This window comes from Ixodes scapularis, unplaced genomic scaffold (assembly GCF_016920785.2).
Source record: "Ixodes scapularis isolate PalLabHiFi unplaced genomic scaffold, ASM1692078v2 PGA_scaffold2__306_contigs__length_199485367, whole genome shotgun sequence".
In the NCBI taxonomy this organism is placed as follows: Eukaryota; Metazoa; Arthropoda; class Arachnida; order Ixodida; family Ixodidae; genus Ixodes; species Ixodes scapularis.
In genome coordinates, this window is record NW_024609857.1 from 49,962,454 (window position 1) to 49,989,068 (window position 26,615).

Genomic DNA, 26,615 nt, shown 5'->3' on the forward strand with positions numbered 1-26,615 from the left:
CGGCAGCTCGCAGCTCCCCGTGCTGCTGCCGCTAGTCGGGAGCCGCACGCTCACCGAGACGGAAGTTCCCCCCGCGCACACCGCTTCGCTCCGTCGGCCCGCCGCTGCACGTCCGCCGAGAGATCGGCTCGCTCGGGTCTACGAGCGGCGCGCCCCTTTCTGCTTCGGCTCGGTGGTAGTCCCGTCCACTCGGCTCGCTCAGTCGCGCCGACTGTGCCGTCGGGCTGTCGTCGTCGTCGCGGTCTTCGTCCACGCACGGGCTGGTCTGTCATTGTTTTTGTGAACTCTATTTTTTTTTTGGATCGATCGATCGGGCGAGTGTCTCCTTGCTGGACTGGAGCCGGCGTCACTCGACGTTCCGGACCGACCAGCATGCTGCTGCCACCCACGCCGCTGATCACTGAAGGTAAGTCCTTCTTGCCTCTTCGTTTTACTTAATCGTACGTTTTGTTTTTGTTTATTTGTTTTTCTTTTCTATTTTTTTTATTGTTTTATACCCGGATTTACAGGACAGGTCAGTTCCAGAGTCTCGTCCTTTGCCCTCGTTCCTGTAATTCTTTTTCTTTACATTTTATTGTTCCGAAATAAGATTCCAACGTAACAGTATGCCGTTCTTGTAGCGTTTTTGTCTCCTATATTTTATCATATGAGGAGCTATAAGCCGCCAGCCAGACGCAGTTGTTTTCCAGCCAACGAAACTATATCAGTTTCTTGTTTTTGTGATTTGGAACAATGTTTTGAGGTACCGCAGGTTGACAAGCATGTTAGTCGTGTCACCTCTGCTGTGTTACGCAGCTTAACAAAAGTAGCCCAAGCTTAGCAGTAAAGGGCCTCTCGACAAACTGCACACTTACAGCGGAGGCAATAAAACTAGCCTCAAGTTATCTAAACCTCCATTCGACAAATTTGGCTTTTAACCTCTATAAGCATGCTACTCCGTGGCAACTTGGTGTCTCTGGAAATTAGGTTACTCACAAGGTCTGTGCGGCGTGTTTGCGACGAGCGTTCGTCCAGTGCCGCTGTGATGGGACGAAGCCCCGAGCGAGCACCACGAGGTGGTAGCTGCCTCTACGTAAGGTGCGAAAATATCGTCGAATACTGTTTACTCTTATGGTTCTTTTTTTTTTTTCGGTTTATTTCGCGCTTAGTTTATTTGCCCACCGAGCGGCGATTTGCAGAACGAGCAAAGATGTGTAAACATGTGCCTGGGCGGGGCAGCTACTAGTGTACCAGTTCGGCTGTCCAGAGGTTTTCGAGATGTACGTGTAAGCTCGAGCGTGTTGAGTTCCTCGTTCAATTTCAAATAGTTACTTTAGGTTTGTGTATACCCTCAGGTCAGGATCCATGAAGCATTGGAACCTAATGCGCGTACAGAGGCTACTGTCACGTACATAAAACGTGTCTTCTTCGTTCTATATTTTTTTATGTTTTTTTGCATTAAAATATACGCACACCGATGTTCCTAGCAAAAAAAAAAAGAAACGCATTTAAATAAAAAATAAATGCACAGAAAGCATATTAATTGTACTTTTATCGAACTAAATAAATGACTACCCCCAGACGTATCTAGAGTGTATACTGGAATGCACTTCCATAATGCTGACATTTTTATATGCTTTTAACCTCCGCAATGTATGACACGTGGAATTGTCATCAACAATTTCATGGCAAAAGTGCATGTAGGCAATTAACAAACACAAAAAACTCAAGATAACTTTTTTTTTTATATATATATATATATGCGGCGGTTCGTTTTTTCTTAACTAAAGCGATGGAGGTCAAGTGCTCGAGCATAATCCGTATTCTCAAAGAAGCTTTTGTGATTCTTTTTGTAAATTAACTTACAGCGGGTCTTTAGATTCCTTTACCTGGTTTTGTTGTTTTATATTACATTATGTCTGAAAAAGAGAATGAACTGATCGTTCGCGTCGTGAGTTTGTCAAACAGAAGTATTAAATAAACAAATCAGGATTACACGCTTTGCTTTTTGCAATTTCGTCTAATTACCGAACAAATTGCATTAGTCGTTGCTTGTATCCAAGCGCACCGCCCTCTAAAAATAAGTATGCGAGTTAACTTTCATGCAGAGCACGGCCACAGCCAATCACGGCGAAGAGTGAGCAAGTGAAACGCTCTGCAGGCTACTGTCTCTGCGAACATCGTAATTCCTTTGATGTTAAAGTAATATAAGCTTTGTTATTCGCTGAAACTCATCTATCGTTCTGTCCGTATTTTATTCTTTACGTTTGGAACGTATTTTACTCTTTACGTTTGGAATGTTTTCAACCTCACGTAAAGATGCAAGACGGGGGTCATTTTCATATTGTGACAGGACTGGCGAATTGGCCATATATAAGCGTCACCGGAATGCTGGCGAACCTTGAACACACTGTACATTCCTCTCGATTCTTTTCGATTGTTATTTTGCTTTGAATCGTCGCTCGTTTTTACACACCTGCTGAGGAACATATGTTTGGGCCTGAAATAGAGCAAAGTTACACATCGTTCACTGATGAAAAACGTGCTAGCTAAAGCAATTACACTTTTACCATGTTAATAAAGGTACATACTAATTGGTACGACCAAAATAACAAAAGTGTTCCATGTTATTTTCCGGCGAAGAGACAAAATGCACGGGTGTTTTTCTATAGGAATGCACAAGGGCACCTCAAAAATAGATTGATAGCAGTCTGCTCCAATTTGCGCCACGGAAGTCGCATAGGCGCTAGTTGAACCTCTTGCGTACATTGTAACAACTCTATGGTATGCACAATCACGCTGTTTTCAAAAAATCCCGCGTCTGTCCACGCCTAGCACACAGGAGGTGTGGGCACTGCGCATGCGCAGAAACTAGATGCGCGTGAGGTGAGAAGTCTGCGCATGCGCAGTGCCGACAGCAGCGCCGCCGCTGCAGCGTGACGTCGGAGACTTGAGTTGGTGTCTAGGGAGTACTCACTGGCGTCCATAGCTGTGTGTACGAATACTGAGCGCGTGCTTATTGCGAGCATCCACTGTTCTTTTGCAACGGGCATTGCGCACCACCAAGATTGCCGGCCTTAGGTTCCTACTAATATGAACTCGTGAGCATGGGCTCTAAACAGCGCCCTCAAATATGGCGTCCACTGAATAGGCTATCTTAATAATACCTTTATTTCCCGTCAAAGCGATGGGAGAGGTTGGGGAAAAAAGGAAGCTGAAAAATCAGATTGAAGAGCTCCCTCCCTCCATCCCCAGAAAATTATACAACTAAAGATCACAAAGATATACAGTACACTACATGCATCTGGCAAAAACACTGCACTAAAAACAAAACAAACAAAACAAGAAAACAATATTTTACGACTTACGTATACTGTATACATAAACAACTAAATAGCTCGCAGAAACAACACAAAGAACTGTAAAAAAAAAAAAAAAAAATCTTCGAAACTTTTTTAATGTTATGTTCGCAACAAAAACGAATAACCTTAAATCTTTTTCCATGTTAATTTAAGTCGTATATTGCAATTTTGTCGAAAGATTCAACAATTCTGGAAGTGTACGTTTTATCATTTGTTCTCCGTAACTTGTTTCGCGCGAAGAAATGTTTTAGATATCGGTGCTACACATAGGATATGCCACCGTTTTTTTTCCTTTTTTTAGATAAACAGACTAATCAACAGAAAAATGCGCATGATTTCATATATTTTGCTTATAGCCTAAGCTTAAACGATATGCTAATACACGTGAATGCACGTTATACAATATTTCTGCAACAGTGGAGCAGAGGGGTGGTCATATGAAACGTTTTCTATATTTCTTGGCTTTTATTTATTGTTCGTTATATGTTCAATTTTCGCAAGCGTTTGAAAGTGGTATTTCCACACACTAAATGACAATCATATAAGTGCGGATAAAAATAGTGTGTTGTATAGAACAAGTTTGACTGTAGTAGGTAAAGTGTGACTGCAGTCCTCTCCGGCTTCTTATGCAGCATGTCTGTTCATGTTTCAAACACTCCTTGGTATCAAAACTCTCAGCAGCAGTCTCTCTCGTTACAGTTTTACGACCGTGCAAGGCACATCGCTGCCGCTTATCGTCTGAAGCGCAGTATCAGAGTCGGCCGCGAGAGGGCGGCGCTGCACACGTTTTATGACGGGCGCCTTTAGAACCGTTATTTTTATGGCAGGCTTCGGTTTATGCCAGGGCACAGAGGCAGCCTTTGTGCATGATTCGCCCTAAAAATACACCGCCTTCTTCGTTGATAAAGCCGTACTGTTTCATGCTTCTTAAAGTCGATACTTGGAAAAACTATTTGCTTGCCTCGCAGGCTCCGCTCCTATATCTGGTAACCTATTCTATCCAGCAACTATTTAGCCATATAGCTGTCGCTCAAGCAAAGTGCCCCTTTCGTCGTGCCATCTTTGGCGACAATAAAAACCGGCGATGCTTTCCAGACGGCAGTTGTTCCCATTGGTCCGGAATTTACGACTAATTGAGATCGTAAGACTGGTCACAGTTAGGTTGCGTGTGGTTTGCGTCTTGTGCAGCCGTAATCACAGACATACTTTTAACAAAACCGCATTTGCAACATAACTTCATTTTTCGACATACCTTTGTTTTTCGTAAATAGCCCGAAGCGATTCTCGCGTGTTGCGATTTCCTCTCGATTTTCGGTTGGTTCTTTCTACTCGCGCTCCAGCCTTTAGTGCAGTTCGTATCGGCCGCCATTTGCTCGTCTGCTTGCCTATGTGTGCGTGCGTTCGTTAAGGCAATGTGCGGTCAGGATGGCTTTCACCACATCTCTCATAATTTACGATATAGGGAAGAAAATGAAGCCGAAACCTGAACAAAGTGCGAGAACGCTTGTGTGTTATTAATGATACAGTGTTGTGTCAAATGCTCAAAAGTATTTAAGATAAGATATTAAATACCCATTTTAAAATGTATTTAGAGTAGTATGCAAGTTACTTTTAGTGCGAACTATCTTGAGTAGAGTACAAATACATTAAAAAAGCAATTTAGTCAAGTTCGAAGGTACGCTGCACGTATATTGCAAGTAGATTGCAAGCTGGTAAAATAAAAATAAAAAAAGGCACATTACTTTTTTGAAAATCACATTTTGCTGCAATCTTTATGACTCTCGAAAAGCGCCTTAGCTGCTGCACTTGAAGTTTGCTTTGAGATAATTCGAGATAAGCAACGTAATGGATGCCGAAATATTTTAGAAACAAATGGGACTCACGCATTGTAAACATGGTATCTGCCGTGATTTTGTTTGGCGGCAGGCTCGGCTCATGACGCATTCCGTGATAAATTCAAAATATGCCTCGCCGCGATTCGGGAGACTTGACATCTAGTCCGGCATTGCATATTCCAACAGCGGAACTAGAAGTCGATCAGGCAGCCAGACTTGATGAGTACGGGAGTTAACGACACACGTTCACGCACAGGGGAAACACTGACTCGAGAACAGCAGCCTCTGTCGCTGAACAACAACCCAGAGCGAGTGCCCCTTTCCGCCCCCCCCCCCCCCCCCCCCCCCGGCACCCCCAGAAAAATGAAAAAAAAAGCGCTTGTACCTTCAAACTGTAATAAAATAAAAAAAAAGTTAGGAAGGACAAGAGGGAAACACGGGAGAATGTATACAAAACCGCTTCCAAATCCTTTTTTCCTGCTCCCTTCTGCACCAGTTCCAATCATTCTTGACGTATATGTAGGTCAAGATTGTCAAGATTCGAGAATCAAAATCTATCAGTTTAGAAATAATCGACTCTACTAGGCAGAAAACCGACTTCGAGGATTTTGAGAATGAAGCAATGCGCTGAAGGAGATGAAAGAAACGCGCTTGAACGAGCTTGAAAGCAAAAGTTAAGCCACAACACGCAAGGAGCTTTGGGGAAACCCAGTCTAGGTCACTGTAGGGAGCCTTCATGTGCGCTTTGCTAGGGACCTTTGTAATACCACTCGCCGACAAACCAGCAGCCATTTTGGTCTCGGCGATAATCCGTGGGGCTTATAACCCTCCCGGAAACAAGCACCTTATCTCACAAGTTCGGAGCAGCGTTGTGGAACCCACGGAGGGAGGATTAGCATTTCCCTCCTCGGATGGGGGGACCGATGGACACAAAGGCCACTTTCCGGCGCACGGGAAACGCACGGGGAAACAATGAGGAACAAAATGGCGGTGGGGGAAAGAGAAACAGGCAGTTGGCATCACTCTATGCGAAGCGCACATGAAGACACCCCAGGTCACTGCAGCTCAGTGAAGCCAGCAGGATGTAGCTTCTTTGGCCGAGGGAGCGCCTGCGTTCGCTCGAAAACGTGTGCGCGCATTTTCGCATCAGAACCTCCTGAACTGGCGATTTCTGCAAACGCTTCATTGTGTTCGTACAGAGCGTTGGTGTCCCAATGCCTCTGTACGAACACAGAAACCAAAGCATCAAACAAGAGGTGGGGTCTGAGTGCAAAACTGGTATGACATCACCAGCACTTTGCTAGCCCCAAGCGTGACGCCAATCAAAGACAACTTTGAAAAAATAACAGAATAAAAGCGGACCAGAGGACACAGAAGGGGCATGCTTGGGGCTGTCCATTTAATCTTTCGATGGAATTTGGAGATTGCGTTTTGCTCGTGCCTTGTTTACTCACCTATGTTCGTTCACTTGCCTCCAAGTCTGCAATCGGTTCAGCTTTTCCCCGGAGCCTGACAACCCTATAGTTCCGTAGATTGTTCCTGTAACAAATATTTTCCGACGTAGCAATATGTATTCGAGATACTGAGTACGAGATAGTGAGAAACGAATTTAAGATAGATTAGCAAAGAATCTAGGCAAAATGTATATGCAAGACACGAACATATTACCAAAAGTATTTGAAACAAAGTATCTTGAGTAGAGTATATTTGAGACTCGCCGGCAATATTAGTGCAGCGCCCGTGTTATTCATCGATTATTCTTACCTTCCAGAGTGACTGACTAAACCACCCGCGAAATAAGTATCTGTGCTTAGATGTGTAATTTGGGACTATTTCATTAGCGGCAGCCAAGTGTATACGACCCGGCGGTCGCGTCTGTTTCCGAAGTATTCCTTAGGATGCAGTGAAACCTTGGCACTGTGCCATTTTTAGGCGTCATCCCCTGCACACGTCTTGTGCCGACAGCAAACCGAAACAGCTGTTCGAGTAGACGGCACAGAAGGACGACTGAACCGGGCCAGTTGCGTTTATGTAGTGATGAGTGGCGCTGGGGGGAGGCGTCTCGTCTGCCCTGCTGGTGTTCTTGCACAACACACTAGGGCAGCCCCTGCTGCAAGGAACAATTTGAAAAGAAATTGCCGGGAATCCTCAGAGTTCAGCCGCATGGCCCACTGCTAGTACACGATACAAAGAACTGTATGTATACACTGTCTGGGACGTGTTTCTTCCTTGTATGACGGTCCTCTGCCATATTGGTCCTCTAATAATTGTCTGAAGACAAGTTCGAAGTTCGAAACATACTTGCAGCATGCAGGAGGCGTGTGCACAGATAATTCATTCATCATGTGGGCAGAGAACACCGTACCTTTTGTATCATGTGTGAGCTGCAGTGTGTATTGTGGCTTTGGGGATGCTCAATTCAGATAATTCTGCCTGGTGTAAACGCAGCACCGCCGTTGGTGCCAAACAGGGCTAGGTCCATTAAGACTTTAACTGTTTTTTTTTTTGTATAAGATGTTTATTCAATTAGATAACCAACTAAGTGTATTGTTAACCACATAAGTCGCACGAATAAGTAGGAACGTCTTAGCCTAGCGGGCGTGAACGAAAACCTGCCGAACGTGGGGCGTGCCAGCACATGGATCTCGACTTTACATGCTACTTTGTTCGTGCGCTAGCTTTGGCGGCGATTTCTTTCACAGGGTCTCAGCTGAGACGTTGATTCCAGCAAGCCTGGCCAGGTTCCCTGGCGCTTCGCTCAATTTGCCGCTTGAACAGCGCGATGTCGAAGAGGCATTGGGGAACTGGTTTGATTTTTTGCTATCGGAGCGATGCTATGTGCCTTGCCATCGGCGCATCGCCACTGTTAATTCCATTCTCGTCTGAGCCATCTGAGCGAGAGAGCCGAGCCACCGAAGTACCCGTGGAGTTTTTATTACCGAGGCCCGACACTATTCCGTAAATGGCATTACTGAAAATTACGAGGCGGATATGACACTAAAACGCAGAGGAACCACCCGTTTTAACAGTAATTTCTTAGCAAAACGGTAAAAAAGAAAGAAAAAAAAAATCGACAAGAAAGCACTTAGAAAACAAAAACGAGAAGGTCGACGTATTTTTTTATACCACAACGATCTATAGTTCTGAGAACAAAACGCCAAGATCACACGCTGGAAACAATAAGGGAGCACAAAACAATATCTGAGTACACGAGGCTCCTCGCATCGTTGGCGCGACAATTAAGCATCATGCACCTTAATAACCTAATTATTATTATACCTAAACCGTCGCAAGAAACATTTTCTTTTAATTTTTCTTCATGTTTTGGCGTGACAGAAGAAGCTCGTTACCGGCAATGATTGAACGTGTCTTTTTAAAGTTCTGGCCATGCATAGCGCGCAGATTATCCGAGCCATTTTGTTCGCTCGGGGAACCGACACAAGAAACCTATTCCCAGCTAATGACAGCGCAACAAAAGCAGGACCGAGTCCCGCGCGTGAAGCTATATTATCGCTCTTCAGCCAATGAGAGAGCGGCATTAGCCGATCACAACGCCGAACAGCCAGTCACGAAGCGTAAAGCTTATGAGCCACGCCCTACGTTTCTTAGGATCTCGGTGACTCTATTATGAGACGGTCAACGGTCGGCGCAGCGGCTCAGTCAGAGGCGCGGATGTCGACCTTACTCCTGTTCAGCGAGCAAAGATGAGCCGCAAGAGGAAAACCGTTGCCAGCCGAACCAGCAGGCAAGGCTCGCTTCGGGCGAACCTGTCTGCGCGTCCACCCGAAGAGGCTGCTGCCGAGCCGGAACTGCCCGGTCTCCATTCTTCTTCTTCTCGATTATGACGCGGAACAATAGAGTTCGCGCCGCCCTGAGGGCCAAGTCATCAACCGACTTAATTAATTCGATTTCCTCCCAGACGCTCCCTGCGAAGGTTGCGCACACAACTTATACTCTCGGAAGCATCTCCAAAGCTAATGAGCAATGGAGCATCGATTCACTCGGAACTCTATAGTAACTGATCTTTCTTTAATTAAGCCTACCCAATGAGAAGGGTGCTTAGTATGACTTTCTATTTGCAATGCGGTCTGCGGAAAAAAAGTTTTTGTGCGTTTCTGTGTGTGGTGCGGTCGCTTTCTGCCGTGGATGCTGTGCCACCATCGCAGCATGGTATATCGATGGCCATTCTAATTAATTAGACTAATTACAGGAAGCCCAATGATTGATGTTCCGATTACTTTCGGGGTGCAAGTGTAAACACTCGGTAAAAAAAAAAAAGAGACAGAGAAAATAAATGCTGAAAAACGTTTGGCAGCCGTCAAAACGTCGCCGGCTACTCGTAGCCAGACACCGAGAAGAATTAATATGAAGAGTTACGAAGAATGAAGTGCGGAGAGAAGAGACGCGTGGTCCCAGTGATTCATTCATAACCAAGAATGTACTGTCAAAATCTACCATGGTCATCACCTTGGAATGGTGGAGTCATTTTCTCCCCTGCTCGTCGCGCTGTCAGGTAATGCGCTGTACAGAAAAAGCAAACTTTCAACGACTTGAGCGAAGCCGCGCAGCATGAACCTGCCCGACGCCGTCGAATGATGGCCCATGTGAGCTCCATCGTCCCTGCCCCGACTGTCGCCCACAGCACGCCCAAGTCGTTAGCCAAAGACGGTAGCCGTAATGGGAGTCGGTTCCCGGAAAACAAACGGTCGAAGTCCATTACCAGCGAGGGCTCCCGAGACCGTGTCGTACTCGACCGACTGCCACCTCAGTTCGAGCTTTTCTGAGGTTTCACTCTTGGCCTCGGAAGTCTATACACTGATTGCGGATCACCTTCCGACCTTGCGGTCTACGCGGTTTATCACTAGCTGCGCATCAACTTGTTGATTCCTGTCCGAGTATATCTTTCATGGATGTCGTCTTAGCAATATCTGTCAGCCAGCATCTGAGCCCAGAGTCAGATGATTCTGTTGAGGCGAGCTGCGATTAGGTATAGATACATAACACACCAATGCCCCAGATGTATACATGATCAGTGTGATATGCGTTAGACGGTAGTGACTCCACTTGTGATGCGTGACTATGGCTCTAAAAATACTCCGCTATACGTTGCAAGGTTGGAACTTGGCGGCAGGGGGAGGAGGATTCAGAGACACACAGATGGGGCTGCTTCCTCTACAGCGATTTTTGGCAGCGACGCGCGTGGGATGCGGACATGATCATCCACTGTGTTTGTAAAGTGCACTGGTTGAGGATGACGAAGATACCTGCGCAAAGTCGCGCGCGCTTTTTTTTTTTTTTTGTCAAAAACCGCTTCATGTCAACACTGCGTCAAGTGCTCACGCAACCAAGACCCCCGGTCAAACGCGGTCGCGGCAGATCATAAAGGCGATTCTCTTCCATCCATGGAACGGAGTCTTCCAACAGGGTGTGGGAGGGGAGGGGGGTCTCCATCCAAGCGACCACCTGCAGACAGTGGCGGTCTCGCACCCGGATCAGGAGGGGGTCGATCCGAGCAGCTAGGATGCGTCACCCAGTCGAAGCCGGCCAGAGCGTTGGGCACGGCCCCGAGAAACAGGAATCCCAGAGAGCGGAGAAGAGCGCGCTGCAGCGTACGGCACATCCGGGAGCGCGAGGTGCTTCGGTAATGTTCAGGTGTGGGCCAGCCAGGCACGCCACCGACTCCCTCCGTCGTGGGCACGGCAGCGGCCAGGTAGTAGCAGCACGCAGCGGGGCTCGTCGACGAGCACTATGGGCTGCCGCCGCATATACGCAGAGAAATTCTCTCTTCTGCCGACTTGCACGCGAGATGCGCGCGCGCGCGCGCACTTGCTCGAGGCGGCACTCCCACATGGTCGTCGTCGTCTTTGCGTTTATTTCTTCGGGCGGCTGGCTGTTTTGCTGGTCGAGCTCTTCGTCCGGTTCCGCAGCGAGAGAACAACTGCGGGAAAGTTGCCTTTTCTTTGTTATTTATTTCGGCTGTTTTTCCTCCCCTTCGTAACCGGCGATGTAATATATGTACGTACGCGAGGTGGTGGGGGAGAGGATGGTCGTTTGGTTGGGGCTCGTTACGGCTTGCAGTGGCGCGAGGCGAGGATTATATACGGCGCACTGCCGTGCCGAGTACGTGCATCTTATGGAAGAAATGGCTAGGACGCGGTTGAGTTGGCGTAGACGTCGGACATGCTGAGCCGGAGACGGCGCTTGCTTTCTTTCGTTCCGCAGCCTCGGGCTCGATACGTTAAATTGGTAGGGTGTATTTTATTTACGGGCAGTTTTCAGACCCGTCGGTCATCGAACGAAGTGGGGAAGGTGGAGAATTTTCGTAACGTCTCGTGATTTCAATTGACATCTCATTTTCTCGTTTTTTTCGCCCTCGAAGAAACTGAATTAAAGAAGGATTATTCTTCGATTAGAGGGGTGTATATACTTGGGGTCGTTTAGTATAGGGGTCGAAACCACGCATGACACCACTGGAATTTGTTTGAGATTATCTCACCTTTCTTTAATCTGCTGAACCAATGAGAAGCACGTATCGGTATCATTCAATTCAGTTCAGCTCACTTCAGTTGTTTTTATTATCAGTAAGGCAGAAACATGCTACTGAGAAAAAAAAAAAAGCAGATGGACTCATAGTCAGTTGGCGAGTTTGGCATCATTCGAATGAGGCATTTGAGGCGTAGATGGAGCAACACGGGTTATTAAAAAACTAAACGGATGTACAAAATAAAAGAGGGGAAGAGAGAGAGATTTTGTTTTATTCGGTCAAGTACGGTTTGTTCATCTACATATTTTCGATTATATACAAGATTTATGTAATCATAGGAGCCATACTAATTTCGCTAAGTCAAGAGGATGTTTATCAGCGTGAAGGTGATTTAATAAAGCACAATAGCGCTTGGCTAAAATTGTCTGAACTTCAAAAATCGCTAAACAGCGAGTTCCAATTTCTTTTTTTTTGTATCGCCGAATTTGATTGTTCTTTTCCCGCACGTGAAACGACATTGTGCCAGATTAAAATTTCCAGATTAACTGCTCCAGTGGTCGTGCAGTCTCACTGTCAGAAAGCCGTCCACTTGTTTTGCTACCGAGACTACGTGTTCTCATGGCGTCAGCACTCGGAATGGCACGTCGGTATCACGCTCTGCAAACTCACAGTCTCAGGTGCAAAAAAAATGCAACGCGCTGAGAACAGGTAGTTTTCAGTCACAAACGAAGTTGGACTCCTCTGTGCCACTGAGACTGCGCGACCATTGGCGCAATGGTACCGATATGTCCTTCTGTATGGTTCGTCTATTTGAGAGAAAAACGTGGGATGAATGGCGTTCCGAGGGCCTCCCGCGGGGACGTTTGACAGTGTGCTCGGGTCCGCAACTTGTCCGCGTGACGACTTGCGAGTCGACGGGTTCGTGGCTGCCGGCATCTGTCCGTCGGGAAGGGAGGGCCCCGTATCGGGCGGGCGCGTGTTGGCCACGCACCAGCGGGGCTATCAATCTCGTTAGCGATCGGGGCGAGCGAAGGGCAGACTGGACGGTCCGCGCAGGCGGCCTCGAGGGGCGGTTCGCCGGACGGGCCGGCCCACCGGCCGGCCACGGAATGACCCACCCCGAGCGACGCACGGACGGCGGCCTCGCCACAGCGGACAGGGCTGCGGCGCGCCTGCGTTGACCGCACTTTGGCGGAGCGGGTTTGTTGTTTATGTTTGTTCGACGACTAATTGCGAGTTTGAGAAGGGACGGGAGGTGGACAAATAAATCGCCGAGAAACCGTTTAAATATGACTCGTTTTTTTGAGACACTAAAATGAGACATAACAGAGCAAATATGTAAACGTCTCTGTTTGTGGACAGCCTTTGTGTGTGTGTGTGTGTGACTTTCTTCAATTTTCGGAATGCATTACCGGAGGCTTGTTCATTTATTTATTTATTATTATTATTATTTCTTTTAAATTAAGTTGCTGTTTTCTCTTCTATATATCTCCAACTATTTTGTCATTTTATATAAGTGTATAGCTTGCTATTGCTCGTTCGCCACAGTAGTGATCGCTTAAAAAATATTTTTGCGTAACTCAGTTTGGTGATGTGTTTACCTTTCCACTTTCATTATTAAAACTGAAGAAAAATTGAAATTAATAAAAGCGGTCTGTGCGTCTAGTTCTTCCACGGAGCAGGTCTCTGCCCAAATCTCTATGTTTTTGCGAACAGTTACTATCCAATGACAAGATCCAAAATACTGCATCACTCCAAAGCTCTCATCTATATACCGAGGGACAATAAACGAGCGAATTGTCATGCACATTGTCGCTGGAGCCCAATTAACTTTTTGCTCAAAAACAAAATCTAGCTACCCTCCAGAAAAAAAAAAATAAAGAAAAGCAGCGTAGCCTCTGGTTTAATTAAATGTCGAGTACGTTCCCCCTCCCCATAACGAATAAACTTCACCTCCACCATTCGGTCAATTCATCGGTTCTCGATAATGTCTTACTTGATCATCCCAATGCGCCGGATAATTTATACCCCGATGACTCGGCCGGCGTCCCCTCGCCCACCCAACTTTCCATTTTGGCTTGCACCTGCCGCCGAGAGCACAGCCACACATCCGGCAGTGGCGGAAAACGGACACCGCAACCGGCTCTCATTAGCGTCCTATGGTTCCCACCCAACCTTCTTTTCCGCGTATACCCCAGAAGACTGCCGTGTGCTTACGAGTATATGTATGTATACAAACAAGGCCCAATTAAAACCCAAGGCCTCTCGACTTTTTCTCCCAACCCCGGCCGTCAGCGGGGATATGGGTTTTCGGTTAGGCATCTGCACTCCGTTTTTTCCCCTTACGATGGAGTGCAGAGAGAACCCGCGAACCACCGGAACCAATCCAACGTTACGCGAGTGCCACGTGACTTTTCGAGAAGGGGTGCAGCGACTCGCGGGGCACGTAGTCACGTGGTATGCGTGTGCTGCGGTGTGCTTGGCGGAATGGCTCATGTATATAGCGTCCGCTGCGCCGTCCATCGCACAGCCGAAACGGAGTATAATGAACTACAGGTTTTTATCGTCGCTGCAGTGCGACTCGGAAGGAGAAAATACCGCCGTATTAGTATTATTTTCGGGCGTGGTCCCGCTTGGTACAGACAAACATGCACACATACAATCGGGCGAACGCCACAACCAGCGATCGCTATGCTCTCCCCATAGTATATCTACTGACGCGAAGAAATAGTATATAGTGGCTCATGTGCGGCTGCTCGGTGTAATCTCGAATCCCGCCCGGTTTCTTTTCTTTTTTATCGTACCGTTATTTATTTTGTCTCGTTGCGATCAGGCTGGATAATTACCGGGCTTCGATAACAAACGGGCAGTCGAAAAATACAACAATAAAGCGACGGGCAATCGATTGAAGCGGCCGACCGAACGACAGACCAATATGAGCCACGTGAGATCTATGAAACGTTATTATAATGTACTGAGCGGACGGGGGGAGGGTGGAGGGCGTACATATACCTTGTATCTTGAGGATTTATTTTCACGGCGAGCTGTCTTTTCTCTGCGGTCCTATTATCATTCCGTGGGGTTTTATATATATATTTTTTTTCGCTCTCTTTCAAGGTATGCTGCGTCAAACACCTGCGGTTCGTAAGGAGGGCGCATTCCTATGCGTGGTTTGATATGGCGGTCAGTCGCAATCTGGTCTTTCTGTGCACGCTCTTATCTATAGTTCAGACCTGTGGGTTAATGATTAGTGTGACCTTCGATCGAGACGCGAGTTAAGAAACACGATGTACACGACAGGTCCTATTTCGCGAGAGCTCACTGCATTACGGTCACTGGCAGGATTAGAACGGGAGGGAGGTCGACGATTAGGTGTCCGGACTCCAGCGCGATCTTCTTACCCTCGACGATGCTTCGGCATCTCGTGGGCCTCGAGCGTGCATGCACATGCGGCCAAAGCACGACCATGGCCTCCTCTATACTCACAAAGCCTGGCAGTTCGACGACAGAGCCATGGAGTGCCCGGTCGCGGATTTGAAGCGCGAGGATCTGGTGGCACAGCATTTCTCGGGGAACCTGGACGTCAGCGCACAGCTTTTGTAGCGGCGAGGACCCGAAACACGGTTTTCAAACCCGACGCGAAATGAAGCGGTTGCGCGCGGAACGCGACGAGTACGAGCGGACATTTCATCGCTCGGGAGCAGTGTGTTTCGGCGTCTCGCCGCAGCGGGGCGCTCGTCACCTGGCTCCCCTCTCATCCGTTCTCTGCCGCTCTACCTTTTCGCTTTTGGCGGCCGCGTCTCGTGGCGATCTGCCTGGCTTTGTCAGTATAGAGGAGGCTATGGCACGACGGAAGGCAACCCGCACGTGCCGGAGGCCGCGGGCATCGGAAACAGAGGCCTTGCCGTTTTCACTCCATCAGTGACTGTAGAGAAAGAGAGAGAGAGAGATGGTGTTCTGTTTGTAGAATTCACACTGATCTCGTGTATTCGCAGAATGTGAAGGAAATGCTGTCAACGAGGTATAAGTCGGACTTCAGCCAACGCCATTCCGATGGAGTCGATCATACAGCTCCAAAATTACATCGTCCCGGCGCTCGTCGCGTCGTATGGGCTTTCTATCGCCAGCTACACAAATCACAAACGACGTCCACTGACTTTGTACTTAGAACGACACGCGCGCGGCAAACTCACCAGTTAAAAATGCGTTACAGGAACACGGTCTGATTTATACGTATACTGTTGCTAGGTGTTTTTGTGCATCTTAAGTGTCGAGTAGTTACCATCTCCAATTTTGTCGGGCAGGTAGTACTTTCGTATACGCGCTCATTTTATCTTTAACGACTGTATATATGAAACGAAAAAAAAAAAAAGAAGTTTTAGCTAATAACGATTTTGAGCGGTTTTAAGAGGTAAAGTACAAGCTCTATATCGCTCGCGTCCCGTTGTCGATTCAAGGATGAAAGCCTCGCAGAACCGGCGTTGTCTTCCCCGAGAGGTCGTCGGATTATGGGATAGATTAGAACCGCAGAAACAAAGAATAATATAAAAAGGGGCGCTTGTTAAAGCAGCGGCCGTGCGCCGCACATCGTCGTCGGGTGCACGGCCGAAAACGTCATAGATCACGTGGACGGCGACAAGGCCGATAAGCGGAATGGCATTCCCGTGTCCTCGGTAAAAAGCGCCTTTATGGGCAAACCGTTCCCCGCAAAGAGCTGGGCCTCAGGTTATCCAACCCTCCGCCGAGAAGGTGAAAGAAAAACCTAATAAAAGCGTCGAAAACGCTCCGTCCAACTCTCACAACACCCCAGGGTGTTGTGACGACCACCCAAGAGCTTTTCCATGCAAGAGATAGGTCACGCCGAGCAGAAAAGGAAAATGAACGAGTGTATTTTGTCCCGTAGGATGAATATATCTACCACCGCCCATGTGTCCAGTCTCGGAGGTACCTGCGTGCCTGTCTGCCCCGCGACGCACTCGAAACACCAATCGCATGGTCTTTTATCAATCAGTTCAGCCAATGAGAAGGCCGGGCGTATAAGGCTCCAGGGCCTTCATAACCGAGCTTGAACCGAGAAAGTCATTTGGCCGGTTTTTGAGCCTCTGACGGCGATAACGTAGTCTATAAATAAATTAAATAAAAAAGCATTGTTCAGAACGGAACATGGCTTTTCACGGAGGTCAAACAGTTTGCTTCCTGTCCCACGCGCACTTGCTCAAGCAAATGTTCTCTTCATCAGACCTGTTGCGTAACTCGCTCCATGTCAAGTGTCTAAAAAAAAAAAAAAAAAAAACGCGTTGCAAAAATAATTTATAAGCAACGCATCAACGAGTGCTACTGTAGCCCCAGCGATTGACGGAGGTTTGTTTATGTGCCCGCTGAACATAAAGAAAGAACACTCCCTGCATGTGTTCTTCCTTTGTGTTCAGCGGGCATAAACGAGCAATGAACCAACTGGCTCAGCTCAATGCCGTCACAGTTGAGAGAAGATGCCAAAGTTTAAGGACCCGTTACCCGAATCATAAGCTACGATTATTTGGACAGCTTTAACAAGAAAATGGAGTCCAACACACAAAGACGAACAACGCCTGCTCCTAAAAACAGACACCAATTTTTTTTCTTTTAAATAATTTTGTAATGCTTTTTAGTTTTAGAATTTGGTATCGCTACGTTTTGGTTGGGTTCCCAAACCACTCACTGCGTTCTAGGAGAGTTGGAGGTTTCAGCGTCGCGTAGTTTAGTTTTGCGGTTCAAAAGACACCCGTTATTTAGAAAAGGACTGTACAAGCTGGGCTGTGTTGTTGGCGACGGCCAAATTCGAACATCCAGACATACCTTCACTTTCTTCGCCGCCGTCAACAAGTAGGCAGAGAACAAATCAGATGACAAATCATTTACGTTCTGTCACAACGATCCGTCCGAAGGGTTCGCTTGAAATCCGCGAGGTGCCAACTATGTTGCCGTAGAAAGTGCGAATAAAAGTTGCTCGTTTCAACTTGTCTCTCCCTAAATTCCCAACGTTTCCTCAACCTCCGTCTCTCCGCTCCTCTGCCACAGCTCACGACCGCTGCCTGCCGACGCCCCCGCTCACCCCCGAGTCCGACCCGTACGCGGGCATCTCCGGAGGAGCGTACTGCGGCAGCGCCATGCCCCCCTGCGCCTCGAGCTCCCTGTGCCTGAGCCCGGGCCTGATGGGCGGCTATTGCGGGAGCCCTTCCCCGCCGCATCACGTGGCGTCACCTCCGGTCGTGATGCCGGTCGCCTTGCTCCCGGTCCAGAACCCCGCCGCCTTCTCCGCCTTCCTGCACCGCCACCCGTTCGCACCGCCGGCGGACCGCCACGAGTCACACCAGCAGCGTCATCGCGACGTGGCGCCGACGGCTCCTCCGGCGGTGCGGCGACCCCGCAAGAAGTTCGACTTCTCCCGACTCGCCGAGTCCGCGACGGCACCTGACGAAGACGACGCTCTGCCCCAGGTTCCCAGCGGCGCGTCGCCGCCGATTCACTACCCCTCGTACGTCCTGAGCCACGTGTACAACCAGCAACGCTGTGGCGGCGGTGTCCTCGGCTACACGAAGGGCAAGGTGGCCACGATGGCGGGGGTGTCCGGCGCGGCTGCTCTGCGGCCCGTCCGTTACCGCGCGCCGTCGCGGCCCAAGAAGGAGTTCATCTGCAAGTTCTGCCAGCGGCGCTTCACAAAGTCGTACAACCTGCTCATCCATGAGCGAACCCACACTGACGAGCGGCCCTACACGTGCGACATCTGCCACAAGGCCTTCCGCCGACAGGATCACCTCAGGGACCACAGGTGAGCACTGGTTTCCTCTTCCACATAAACGTCGTTTCGGCCTATACGATGAACCGCACCGGACGCTATTTGAGCGATACTAGCGAGATTCTGAAAGGATGACACTCGCGCCGCATATTGGACTGGCTCCGGTGACTCTTATGTCCTCTGCTGTGGTCAATAACAATGCCCAGAACGGCCACCGACAGCTCAAGAAACGAGGGGCGTGGCCTACTATGATCACACTTCCTGCTTCGGAATTCGTTCTTCTGGATGCCTATCGGCTCGCAGTCTCACATAACTGCAGAGTGATGAGTGTTCGAGAATTGCCACGTCCCGCATTTCTTAAACTGCCGGTGGCCATACACATAAGTCGGCTTCGGTGAACCGCGAGCGTCGCTGTGCTTGTTTTTACAGCGTTTACTCCATTACTCCATTGTACCAGAGTGTACTGTGTACACCCACGAGGCTCTGATGGAAAGTTCAGGCGCATACGTAAATTTTGTCCCACTCGTATGTAGGACAACCAGTAAACTGCGGATAGCAAATTCTCTCGGTTTATTTTATACTGCATTTGGACGGAGCAAAGCACTCGACAGGGCTAGGGCGTTTTGACACCACCACCTAGACAGAAGGCCTCTGCATAATCTGCTCTCCCTTCAAGAAACATTATCAGAGTCTGGTCGCGCTAACTCGGCTATTGGGCCTGAGCCCGACCATCGTTCGACGCGCTGATTGGACAGCCGAACACTGACACAGCACACCTGTCCAATCTCACGCCTCGATCAATCTTACTGCGATGACGCGCGCGGAGGCCTTCTGTCAAGGGGGCGTTAGCTTTGAACGATTTTGCCGGAAGTGGTCTCTCGTGACATTTTCTCGGATACCGGTTGCCACGAATTTTTCGCTTTTTTGTGACACTCACCACTCTCGTGGTTGAATGTTAGATGATTGACGTAATTCCTGTCCATGGCTACAGGGTCGCGAGATTTTCTTTAACTACAACAGCCGCACCTGCACTAGCTCAACGCGCTACAGCACGATATTTGTGCCATTTCGGGGGTAAGCGCACTATTCCGCGAAGTACGAAAGGAAGAAACGAACTCTATTGTGTCTTGGAAAGTATGAGGAAAGTCGAGAGCTGTGTTGTATATGTATAAGTACAATGCAATCCTGCCGCGTGAACGGAGAAGCGCAGCCTTTCAAGAAGCGGAATGTCTTATGGCGACAACAACAATTTTGGAGCTTTGGAAAGGAACCGGCTTTTTACCCGAAAGGGTTGCAGAGAAGCCGTACATTAAAAAAACAAAAAGAAAAGGGCCTTTTTTTTTGGGGGGGGGGGGGGGGGGGCAAAAAAACTCCGCACCCTGGGGCACCGGTGGCTATGCGTCGGAGTTCCCGCGAAATGGCGAAACGTGACCTTGCTGCGACTCGAAATTGTATGGAACACTACACAACGCCGACGGCAAAACACCGACAACAGCAACAACAAAAGACGGGGTCCTTAATTGGCAAAGCTGCGCGGAAGAGGAGAGCTTCCCTAATGTCAACCAAACCCCTTCGGTTACACTAAAAATTATACAACCCTTTCAAGGCTTTTTTTTTTTTTTCAATGGTTTTTAAGGGGTGGGACAAAAAAGCTCTTCCCTTTTTTGTACAATCAGTCGCATCCTTTCAGTTGCTCTTCACCGTGAGAAGAAAAAAAATTACCCTTCCAAGACCGTTTTTTTTTTTCCTTTGACGACAATTTGGGACCCGCTATCTTCTTTATTGTTCGCATACGCGTGTTTTTTTCTTTTTTTAGCGCTTGAGGAACGCCTAGGAGCGGCGATTTGTGGTTTAGGAGACGTTGCTGTCTGTCCCCGTCCGACCAATGCGTCGAGAAACTGACCCTGAAGGCAGGCTCTGCTTTGGATGCGCGGCGCCTTTGGTGCGGTCGCCTTCCAAATTGAAAGACGACGCCGACGTCGCCGATTCCATAGAAAAAAAAAAAGGCGATTTTGTTTGTCGTCGTCGCCACACTCAACCCTTTTCTCCATCGCCTCCTTTTTGTGCGAACCCTTCCACGAGTAGATGCTGCGACATCAGTTTTTTACCCAATTTTTTTTTCTTCGCTTTTTGTTGTACAAAACGGCCTGCTTGCACACGGGGACCGAAGAGGCGAGTGCGCTGATGTTGGACGTGAAAGCGTGAACGAGTCGTTCGAGAAGAGATAGCGAAACGGATAAAGGCAAAGATAAAACTTATTTTATGTATATAAAAAAAGAGAGAGGGAGGGCGTTAGCTTATGGTTGGCGTTTGTACAAAAGTAAACAAGAAAGTCGGTAAAGGGTGGCGTGCCCGTGTGCAGCACGAACGCTAATCATAGGAATGTTCTAGTATTCTTGCAGCTTCAGTGTCCGCGCCCTTTTGTTACTTAAAATGTCATGACTGTAGAACCATGATAAAGACCGCCCTTCTCATTGGTCGAATGGATGAAATGATTGGATGAAATTAAATTGGATTGGGAACAGGTTGGTGTTTTGAGTGCATCACGGTGAAGCGCACACTGAGGGTACTTCAGATAATGTGTTAACATACAAGAGAACATTACAACGCAAAGAAAATTATCAGTGTTGAACTGCCGAAACGCTCGATAATGGCAACAACACACGAACGGAATTTGACGCTATGTCATCTATTTGTCGTTGGAAACGTTTAAAGAAATCTTGCCTAATTCCTGGTTTCCTAATGCTCGGATCAATCAACTTTTCACAGTCAGTGTAGCTGTGAGAAGATTGAGACGATCTCATTTGAAAAATGTATCATATTTCTACCGCCAAAGAAACTCTATGTGTTTGTTTCATACACCAACATTTTGTTCGTGCAAATCTTGCGTCGTCTGCGGGCAGTGTTCTGTTCTGGTGGGTTTACTCATCCATAAATTCTGGCAGGGGAAGAACCAATGAAATTAACGTTATGCTCTGCCAAACACTTCCAGCGTCTGCTACCGTTAACACGTTGCGTGCTCACCTGAAGTAGCTAAAGTGTGCATTACGTTTCTCTTTGAGTGGCATTACACCAGTCGGGGCTGTCTTTCGTTTCGTGTAAAATATTTTCAGTCACACGTGATATTTCAAAACACGGCAAAGAATAATAATACAAAACAAAAATCTCATACGCGCACGGTAAAACTTGTAAAAACGAAAAGCCAGAGAGCTTATTTGATTTACAAATTTCGCCCAGCTTCGCAGGATGTGATGTCTCATGTACACACACGCACAAAAAAAAAAAAGGGAGGAAAAAGGGGGGGGGGGTGTTAAGTAAGACTCGCAACATCAGTGACATCCAGTTAGCGAAACGACATGTGCATCGTTGTCAATTCCGACAGCGAACAGCGCGAATAGCTTTCCTGTGTCTCTCAGGCCTGCCAGTGAAATATGCGAAGCAGCTGTCTCCCTCCTGAAGCGAAGAGGGGCGGATTTGAGGAGCGCGTTACGAAGTCGAAACGTTCTGCAATTTGGTGACAGCTTGCCTTAGACTTCTCAGGAGAATTTGAAGGTGTGGGGGAAAAGAAGAGGCAGACGCAGACATTTACGAGAAAACATCTGAAACGGGCGCGAGTGGAAGGGTGCTTAGAAGAGCAGTTAAACTAACGACCCACACTTCAAGCTGTTCTAGCTCAAAAAAACAGCGTGGGAAAAGAACGGTTTGGTTGCAGATAGTTCCCGTTTGCACCCACAAAATCGCAACTACAAGTTGCTTGTAATTGCTTCGATGACTCAAGAGAAACAGAGAAAGAAAAGTTACCTCTAACATCCCCCAAGAACATAATGGCTGAAGATTTTTTTTGTTTTTAGACATACAATGTGTTCATAAAAAAAAGGAAATAAATACATGTTTCCCAAAAATCTACCGCAAAGATAAACTACGCATCGCCAAACTTTCATTCACCGCCTAAATGTATAGATGTCCAAACCAGATGCCAAAGTTTCAGCACCAACCATGATCTTATTAAAAAGTTCTAAGCGATTTTCCGGAAATTTTCAGTGGCAAAATGGCGGCCGATGGACCTCTTTTCATACGCGGAGCTCAATGGCGCTAGTTATCGAAAACGGACGAAAATGGGCCTAATTTTCCAAGTGAAAATTTGAGAAAATCATTTATGCCTTTTGAATAAGAGAACGGTTAGTTCTGAAACTTTGACATCTCGTTTCGGACGTCGAGGGCTACATTTGGGCGGAGAATGAGCGTTCGGTGATGCATACCGTGTTCGCTCGAGTAATAGGCGCACCGTTGATGAACAAAACCTGTGGGTCTGCTTCCCCGCGGAGCGCGGAAATAGCGAATCACCGGGATCGACAGACAAATAGCAGAGGTTTACGGGACAGAGATAACATCATCACGCGAAAATGCTATCTGTTCAGATCACATTTTCACGGCGAATTGCGTTCTTGGCCATGTTATTCGTTACGCTTTTTCATGTAGAGCGCGATGATTGGCTGTATCCGTGTTCTGAAGGGAAGTATCCTAAGGCCTTATAAGAAGTGCGGCGGTTACTCGGGTAAATACGGTAGTTTATTTTTGCAATAAAAAAAAAAACAGCAACCCTATAATTTTTTTTAGGGGACGCCTGGTATATATTGGTTTTGTTTTTGTCTATCTATCCTGCAATTCATTTGAATTATTTTTCTTTTTTGAACAGTGTCCGCTCACACGGACAGATATTCAGAATCTACAACGAAACTAGTTTTAATTACCTAAGAATTATCGACCTGTTGTATTTTACAACTCCGAGTTTTCTTATAAGCGACATTGGACATTATTTAAAAAAAAAAAATGATAATCGGCTGAAGAAGGAGCGTTCATCTTTCTGGTGTTCGGCAACAAGCTTAAAAAACCACTCCGCTTCAATTTTGTTCAAAAACAACAAACACACACACACACACATATATATATATATATATATATATATATATATATATATATATATATATTTATCTTTCTGGGCGAGAGTAACGGGCGACGTCAGCACCGTTTCCTCGGTGCTCAGCGGTGTGCACGTGACTGGCGTAACGCGCCTGCGCAGCGCGCTTCTTGGGATCCGTTCGGCCGTCCCGCCGTTACCGCCGTTTCCCGCGTCACAACCGCCATCGTCTCACCGTTTCTGATTATTGGGGAACTGTAGTAGACCGTTTCCGTAGCCCGCTAAGCAGCCGGATAGCGCTCCGTAATCTGCCACGAGACCTTGAACTATGCAGACAAGGCTGGCGCCGCGCATGCGCAGCTGTGGAGTTTTTTTCAGGGATACCGTAGCAGAGGAGAAAAACGGTTTACTAGAATTCCCTAGTAGGAAGTTTTCGTAGACCGTGTTGCACCCCCCGCTAAGCGTTCCGGAACGAAGAAGTTGCTACTGAGCCTGCGCGCCGATAGCCTTGACTGTGGAGTTCCCGCTATCGTAGCGGGTTGCGGAGGGCCTTGCGGGACGGCGAAAACGATGTACGAAAACTCCCCAGTGTCTCTCGGAGGTTCGTTCACGCTACGTGCGCAGACTTTCGTCGCAGTTGTGCAGACTTCGTTGAATGTCGTAGACACCAAAACGTGGTGAAGGGTGCGGTGCAGACGACACTTGCGCCTTGCACGCGTCCGCCCGTCGTAGCGTAGGATTACGTGACATCTCGTACACGTGAAAGCCGAAGTTTCAGTTTCGATTTCTGCTCATGTTTGAAGTAAGATTTAGCAATATATATCCCATTTTGTTCGCCACACAAATGACCTACTGCCTTTTATTACTGCTTTTTAATATGAGATCACTCATTATCCCGAAATTTTCGTAATTAACAAAGTTGCCCTTCAAACATTTTTTTTTTAAGAGCAGTTGTTTGGGTTATTGTTTTATGTGTCTTAACTGCTTATCGACGATGTTACAAATTCAGGAATGGAGATCAGGTGGAGAAAATGTAAGCTACATCGAGCGTACGCTCGCGCAACCAGGCGCATTGTCAAACGAAAAATTCGGAAAATGGTCCACTGTGTGCACAAATTGTTGGCGTTTTCTTGAAAATGCTGTTCCCTGTTCTGGCTCTAAATCGACGCCCCTTCTTCTCTTCTCTGCCCGCCCTCCTTGCAGGTACATCCACTCGAAGGAGAAGCCGTTCAAGTGCGGCGAGTGCGGCAAGGGCTTCTGCCAGTCACGGACCCTGGCCGTGCACCGCATCCTGCACCTGGACGACTCGCCGCACAAGTGCCCCACGTGCGGCCGCAGCTTCAACCAGCGCTCCAACCTCAAGACGCACCTGCTCACGCACACCGACATCAAGCCGTACCACTGCCCGGCCTGCGGCAAGGTCTTCCGGAGGAACTGCGACCTCCGGAGGCACGCACTCACGCACGGCATCCGGACGCCCGACACGGACTCCGAAGACGCCGACTCGCAATGAGTGGACTCATCTCCAGGCCATGATTTGGGTTGTAGCTGAATGCACCCGAAGAAAAATCAAAGAGGTGCATCGTGGAAACAATCTGGTACTCTGTGAAGGGACTTGCTTGTTTACGGTTACGACGATATTCTCTGGACGCCAGATCTTGAGCACCCAGTTCTCTGCGCAAGCTCACGACGAGACCGCTGTTATCGTCTGCGGAGATAGACAGAAAGTCTTGATTGTATATCATGTCGTCAATGGTCAGACTTGCAGGGGCGTTATGCAGAGCCACCGAATAAGCTACGCTTGTAGAGTATTGACACTCTTCCAAGGTTTTCTTGTGTGCGCCACCATTTTGGCGGATAGAGCAAACCGGGCGCCATTATTGAACACCGTCACGATTCGAAAATGCGACTTCTTGAGCTTTCGACGCTGTGCCAGGAAGATCGGGTGATATCGTTTTGCTCCGCCATGGACTCTTATAACATTTTTGAACGACGGAAAAGCGTTTTCTGCGATTTCAGATTAAAACTTCAGATAATTGGCAACTATGATTTTAAGCATCAAAATGGCCGGAAATGTCTTTACTCTCAAGTTTATATAGCGTAATTTGTGGCTCTAGACTTGTGAGAGCTCACCATTGGCACGTGCTTTACTTCGTTCGGTCTCAGTTAAGGTCGCCAGTGAACGTCGCTTGTTCGTCGTTTTCATTGACCCTCATTTGCAATGTCTGTTGTTGCCGAGCGCGTGCTGATGGCGAGCTCACGCAACAGTGGCTCGCGCAAATGTTTCACATCAGAGAACAACGGGCTCCAATATGGCGTCCTCTGAATACTAGTGAATACCACCTAGATCAGCTGCTGCTCAACTATGCACGTGCATTATGTGTCGATGTGAGCGATTGTACTATACCTGAATGTGCGCAAAGGTTTGGGAGGACATCATCACCAGACAATGTTCTGCTAAGAAAAACCTGTTTCTTTTTTGTTTAGTTTTTTAGTTATTTTTGTACATTATGTATAGGATGAAGCGTGATCTTAAATTTTTTCCAACAAGTGCCAAGAATATTTGAGAAAAAAGTGCCGTCCGTAATTTGGAATTGTAACATTTCCTCCGATGATAAAGCAGTTTCCTCCATTCAGTTCCTTTAGAAACAAATGCACTTTATGAGATTTTTACATGTCATATTCGGTAAACAAATGCGACGTATACCCCTTGGTCAGAGCCCTGGACTGTTTCTCGACGGATGCGCTCATGGACGTCTGTGGAGTTTTTTAAGTGTGTCGGTCACCATGATTCTTCGCTCATATCGCGCAGCATGACGCCAAAGAATAACGAAGATCACAACGTTCTTGTTTGTTTATATGTTTGCTCGTTTATGTTCGATCCTTAACGCGGTCTGCGTGTAAACAGCGCCTGGCTCCCCGATTTCCAATGATCTCGTTTATAAATAGGGCTTTCTGAAACTCGATAATTTGTCACCATGAACGCCAAACTGCTAAGAAATAACCTTTTTTTTTTATTTGTAAAGGGGGGGGGGGGGGGGCTTTTTGGCGCAGTTCAGCTTAAACTTGTTTAAAATGACCAGAGCTGAACTTTAAATCCAAATGGGAATTATAAAGGCCATTTAGTGCCTGTCGGATTTAAAGAAAAAATCAAATCCGAGATCTGGAGGCCCCTATTGTTATAACTTATAAGTTTGAGCGTCAAGTGTTGTGTGAATGTGAAATTATCTATTTGTATTAAAGCAATGTTTGTTCTTACGAA

General features: G+C 47.5%; 1 protein-coding gene across 1 annotated transcript; it reads left to right on the forward strand.

Annotated features, from left to right (window-relative positions):
- Positions 1–171: 171 nt before the first annotated feature.
- Positions 172–26,615, forward strand: LOC8029231 (protein odd-skipped-related 2). The gene is made up of 3 exons (XM_029976599.4): positions 172–406; positions 17,718–18,468; positions 24,557–26,615. Exons 1-3 carry the CDS (start codon positions 373–375, stop codon positions 24,864–24,866), a joined length of 1,095 nt encoding a protein of 364 aa, XP_029832459.2. The 5' UTR covers positions 172–372; the 3' UTR covers positions 24,867–26,615.

Coding starts and splice junctions, on each gene's coding strand:
- LOC8029231 (XM_029976599.4), top strand. CDS start 373: ATGCTGCTGCCACCCACGCCGCTGATCACTGAAG. Junction 407..17,717: donor CACGCCGCTGATCACTGAAG/GTAAGTCCTTCT, acceptor CCTCTGCCACAG/CTCACGACCGCTGCCTGCCG. Junction 18,469..24,556: donor GATCACCTCAGGGACCACAG/GTGAGCACTGGT, acceptor CCCTCCTTGCAG/GTACATCCACTCGAAGGAGA.